At 44.0% G+C, this 6032-nt stretch overlaps 1 protein-coding gene across 1 annotated transcript in view; it reads right to left on the bottom strand.

The window, feature by feature from the left end:
* Window positions 1-6032, bottom strand: part of LOC130455629 (G-protein coupled receptor family C group 5 member B-like) — a 28599-nt gene that overhangs the window by 3547 nt on the left and 19020 nt on the right. The window contains exon 3 of the mRNA XM_056806565.1: window positions 1488-1600. Within this exon, the coding sequence (XP_056662543.1) occupies window positions 1488-1600 (113 nt within the window). The remainder of the gene's footprint in view (window positions 1-1487; window positions 1601-6032) is intronic.

The following is a 6032-nucleotide window of genomic DNA, read 5'->3' as shown; positions in this document are numbered from 1 at the left end:
ATGCAATGTTAGCAACTAAGTCATTAGGAGAATGAAATGATTCAGGAAACAGTTGTTTTCGAATTGGCCAAACAAAGCATAGCTCACGGCATAAATGTAAGCACAGTGCAAAGGGCTTATTCAGTGAGGCTTCTTGGTTGAAAAAACTTTAGCCCTTGATAATAAAGCATTTCCTTACCACCCCGCCAGGAAAATGATCTAAATGACTCTTCATTCTACATCCTCAAACCCTTCCCCCCCTATTCTGAACTCCTGCATATTTATCTACACAGGATAGGACCAGGTGATGGGTTTAAACAGTCATTAACCAACCAAGGTATCGTAGGCCTCCCTGATTCAAAATCCCATTTACTGATAGCATGGAAACCAAACACTCGTGACATAGATCAGTTTGGAAGAGAGCCATAAGCTTGGTCCTGTCCATCCTGGGGCAGAGGAAGAGGGTGCCCACACCTCATAAAAGCTAATCTGCAATCCTGTTTACTTTTGACCTCCTGCCCAACTAATCTATGACATCCCACTCGAAGGTAAAAAGAAGAGAAAACCATCTAAATAAAATCTAGGGTCTCCTGTTTGGATCAATACCACGCCCAAGGTATATTTACCAAAGAACCCAGACCATCGGCTCATGTTACTGGTGACCTATCGTGATCAGGCTGAATTATGGAATTGGTATATGATATATAAAGGATGGAAATGTACTTGACATGTGTAAACAGGCTCATGAATGTATTTGTTTAAAAAAGAAGCACATAGCCATGTTTGGAAATTAAATGTGGAGATGAGAATTCCTCTCTGGATTGCTACAGAAAAAGAATGCCATTCCAGGAAAGGAAAATGGCCATGACCATTCTCTTGAAAGATTGTTTGGCATCAGCTAACTAACCCATTCTTGCCATGAGAACAGAGCAGGGCTTTAAACCTAATGACAAGGTCAAACCATGTCTGAGGGGAGGAAATGGTGGCCTTGATGTGAGCAAGCTCTCCAGGGTGTTCCCTGCGCTGACCCTGGGGAGCACAGGTGGACAGAGTGGAAGGGGGAAATCTGAGCCAGGCTGAGCATCCACAAAATCTGGAAGAGATTGTTATTTTAAATTGGCTGGCCTTTCTCAAAAGGGGAATCAGCAGACATGGCTGAGGGTAAAAGGAGAAATTCTGGGGAGTTGCCTAGATAGGTTCACGTATACTAACAGCAGGGACCATCGGTGATCTGGAATAGTCCCAAGAGAACAGGATTCTCAGACTAAACTACAAACTGACTAAATTCAGGTGACTTTTATTATTTTAACTAGATGGATGAGGTTGGGTGGGGGAAGAGAAAAATGTAAGCATTGCATGCAAACTAGCTGCAAGTGATGTCAATTTTAGCTTTTGTCTTTTTAAAAAGAGCAAGCAGCTTAAACGGTGCCATTTATCCCCAATGAAGCTGTTCCCTGGGACTGTACACATGTAAGCTTTCTGCCATAGCATCACATTTTGATACTTACAGTCCCACCATTTAGCACAACTGCCATCTCAGTGGGCTGATAAACATTGCTTCTAAATGGAGCACTGGGTCGGTTTGCCAGACTACCATTTCGAAATCCTGCAGTTCGGAGAGCTGAGAGAGAGGGGGAGAGAAAAGAAAGGGAGATATGATTTTTTGGGGGTGGTTGTTTTCCTCCTGATGCATCAACACCCTGCTCCTGCCCCCACGCCGCACCCTCCCCTCATCACATGCCAGGCTAAAAACAAAAGTCACAAAGGAGCTTTGTTCCCAGCTAATCAGGCATTTGTGGGGTTTGGAAAGTTTGTCCCGAAGTTAGTAAACTGCCTGGCATTTGTAGGAGGGGAGGTTGAACTCCCAGTCCTTGCTACTTGCTGACAAGTTTGCTCAGGGATGGTTCTTCCATGCCAAGATGATAATAGGTCTCTTCCAGAATGACAAAAGACACTGTGTCTATTCAAGAGGCATTTTAGTGCCTACTATATGCTAGCCACTATCTTAGAAGCTGCAGATGAAAAGATCGAAGAACCCTAAAGTCTCTGTCTTGAAGGAACTTACAATCTCTTACACTCTGCAGTTGTTGCCATCACCCTGGTATCATTGACTGAATGCTGGGCTTGGAGTCAGGAAGACCTGTGGTCAGTACAGAACTTAAGTTCTTGGAGAGGACTGGTTTGGTCCTTGTACCCTGCACCCTGGGTGCTCTTGTACACAATTGGCACTAGTTTTTTTTTTTAAATCCTTACCTTTCTGCAGTAGAATCACTACAGTGTATTGGTTCCAAGACTGAAGGGTTAGGCAATGGAGGTTGTGTCTTGCTAGGAAGTATCTGAGGCCAAATTTGAACCCATAACTCCCCATCTCTAGACCTGGGTGTAATAGGCACTAATTTAATGCCTGCTGGATTAGATAGGATTTAAATCCTTACAGATACTACCTATGTGATCTTGAGCCAAATCACTGAGCCTTTGAATCTCAGTTTCTTCATCTGTAAAATATAGAAACAGCAGTGATTTCCAACATTATCCTCATTTAGTAGTTGTATTGCTAAGGCAATGATCACTTAAAGAGGGGGACCTACATGACAGCCAGAGAGCCCAAGAGCAAGCTCAGGGTCATAATGAATTATGTGCAGTTATTCCTACCAGCACTTAAATCATTCCTAGAAACAACATGAACCGCAAAGAGAAAAGACTTCTGTTTGGACCAAGAGCTGCGACTAGCCCAAGAAAGGCTGGGTGAAACCAACCTCTCCTAAGCATGTGCTGAAAACCTACTTATGGAGGCAGCAATAATAATACCTCTGGAGGTCGGGAACCAGACTAGGGGGTATCACTCAAGCCAGAGAAAGTCGGAAATGTCATTTTCAATGCTCTTCCCATGGAAAATCTTATCATTCTCATTTCATCCATGATAACCTGGGTCTCGTGCTTGAGTGAGAGTAAGAAGGCCAAATGCCTTCCTAAACCAGCGAATTGGGGCAACCGATTATTTAGGGAACCAGAACTTCAGAATTACTCCCACTTATCTTAAAAACAAAAAACCAACCCTTACCTTTGGTCTTAGAATCAATTCTAAGTGTCAGTTCCAAGGCTGAAGAGCAGTAAAGGCTAGCCAATGGGGGTTAAATGACTTGTCCTGGGTCACACAGCTGGGAAGTGTCTGGGCCAGATTTGAACCCAGGAACTCTGGTCTCCAGGCCTGACCTGCTATCCCTTGAGCAACGTAGCTGTCCTCTCCATTTATCTTAGTCAGAAAAGAAACCCAGATCTTTGCTCTGTTTACTGATTGATTGATCAGAGAAGTGGCTCCAGCAGGCCCCCAAACTAGGAAGACCTAGTCAAGTCACCAACCCTCTAAGTGTTCAAGGCCATGTAAGATGAATGCCCTCACTTGAAAACTTCCTACCCGCGGGAAGCAGGGCAGGAAGTCCCCCAAATTGTTGAAATCACAGTCCCTGTGATATCCCTGTCCCCGGAGCCTAGCACAATAGTTTTCATTTAGTAAATTCTTCAAGAACGGAATTGAAATTGTTCCCAGGGTCTTGGTGCACCTGCTACTACCGTCCAGGTGGCTCCAAAAGGCCAACCCTTCCAGAACTGGAATGCCCAGTGCTGAAGCCCAGCTGGATTGCTTTGCCTAAAATAATAACAAAGTGAAGCCTTTTGCTCCAGATGCATCTAAAGAACAAGGCCCAGAGTTTGTTTCCAACTTGCTGAGTAACCAAAGCTCCAAGGAATGAATTAACCAAGGGACTAAGTAGCAGAGAGGAGCCAAACCCTTGGCTTCCTCCACAGTGAGAGATATGAATAATGGTACTGCAGACATGGAAGGTCGTTAAGACCGAACCTTTCACTACAGAGAAGAAAAGTGAAGCCCACAAAGGCGACCGGATGCTGAGGAGCCCTGCAGAACTCCCAAGTGAAGCCTGAACCAGATTCAAATGTTACTGGTAAATATTTAACAAAAGAAATAAAAATAGGACATAGATCATGTGAATTCTATGGTTTTCTAAGTCAATGGGGCCTGTGGAGGAATCTGTTTTTGTTGACAGTCTGTTGACAACACTCATGTATATTACATCCATGACAGAAGGATGCAGTCCTTGATAGCAACTGTCAGATTTCTGGGCATTCTCTATGGGAATTCACTGAGGTAGCAGGGACTAATGATAAAAAAAAAAGCTAGCATTTACATAGCGCTTTACATGTTATCTTACTTGATCCTTATAACAACTGTGAGGGGGAGGTATTATTCTCATTTTACAGATGAGGAAACTGAGGCAAAAAGGTTAAATGACTTACCCAGGGTCAATAACTAACAAATTCCTGAGCAGGACATGAATCTGGGGGTCTTCCTGACTTCCACATCCCATTTATCTACCATACTACCTGGCTCCTTAGTGTAAACAATTTTTTTTTAATAGAAGAGATGTAAGGGGTAGGCAATTGGTGTTAATGATCTATGGCCCAGTGAGATCTTCATATCTTAATCCCCAAATCTCCCTAGCCTCTGGTCAACTGACATTCATGGAACTTAATGTTTGAGCCACACACTAAAGTTGTTATTATCCTCATTTTACAGATGAGGAAACCGAGGTCTAGAGCGGTAAATTGACTCACCTAGAGTCCGACAGCTGGTCAGTATTAGGAGGGATTTTAACCCAGGATTTCTTCACTCCAAGGACAATACTCTATCCACTATGCTCCCTTAAAAAAACATTACTCTCTTGAAAAAGCACTCCGTCTAGTTCCTCTGAAAGGTGAATGTTTAACACATCTCTAAGGCTTTCCAAGTTGTGATTCTAGGTGCTAGATTTTTCAACGCATTTTAATTTCTTATCACTTCTGTCATGCTGGCACTGATATTAATAAGCAGAAGGCTGAGCAAGGTCTCTCTTTCAGGGAAAAAGGAAGGAGACCGAGGAGTTCTGTCCCCAGAGCCTAGCCAAGGGGTTAGGATTTACTCAGGAATACACTCTTTGCCCCAGGAACCTCCCCACCACAATATTTAAGTGTCATTCGAAGAGGGAAGGTGATGAGGGAGGGCAAGTAGTCCTCTATTACTTGCATCATTTCACTGAAAAACAAGAAGAATGAAACAATCCTCACAGAGTCTAGCAGTCATTGTGGTAGGAAGGGTCCACACTCGAGAGGTCTTGGGCCCTGGCTCCCTGAAATTCAAGACTCCTGGGGTATATGCCAAGAATTCCAACAGCTGGCTTCATTTGTGGCTAGAGGACAAGTGCCGAGGACCCTGGCCCAGGCCAGATTAGGTTTCTGTTTCCTGGATTTATTATGCTTTGCAGGGGGAGTCTGCTCTGCTACAGAGGTCAACATACAGCTTTGGGCAACCTTTTGAGTCCCCCCATCCCCTAAGCAACTCAACTTTGCTCACAGCCAACTGGTAGTCATTGGTACTAATACAGAAGATTCAGGGAGTATGGGTTGTTGTTGTTGTTGTTTTTTAAACACAGGATATATTAAAAATCCAATCCTGTTAGAGACATTAGAGACATTCCCTCCATCATTGCCTAGTCTGTCTTGATTGGCTTGGCCCCAGAGGCTATGGATCCTGAAGGAGAATGGGCTACACACGTACATTGGAATCATAGGCTTCTGGCATAGCCACTTGAGGATACATTTTAGACATCATGTCGGTTTTTTACAGTGGAAATCTAAGACTCAGACTTGACTGCTCCAGGAGACATAATGAGGGAGTTAGAAGCAGATTGGGTCTCCCATGGCCCTGAGAGCACGAAGGCACCGAATCTGGAGTATCAGGACTCGAGCAGCAAGAGCAGGATGAGCAATGCAGAACTGGATCTACGCCTTAGCTCTCAGAGTACATAAAAGAGAGTAAAGACGTTTTCTCAATGTGACTGTCTCAATCACCGGCTGGGGTTCTTCAGCTCTTTCTATTCAGCTTTAACTAATAACACACCAATGCCATGTCAGCTAGTAGTCTTGGAGAGCTCACACTAAGAGGTTGGCTAAGTGACTTGCCAACTGTGGGTAAGGCAGGATTCAAACCCAGGTCTTCCTGA

This window comes from Monodelphis domestica, chromosome 7, assembly GCF_027887165.1.
Source record: "Monodelphis domestica isolate mMonDom1 chromosome 7, mMonDom1.pri, whole genome shotgun sequence".
Lineage (NCBI taxonomy): Eukaryota > Metazoa > Chordata > Mammalia > Didelphimorphia > Didelphidae > Monodelphis > Monodelphis domestica.
The sequence above is the reverse complement of the archived record's forward strand: the minus strand, read 5'-3'. Positions and strand labels throughout refer to the sequence as shown.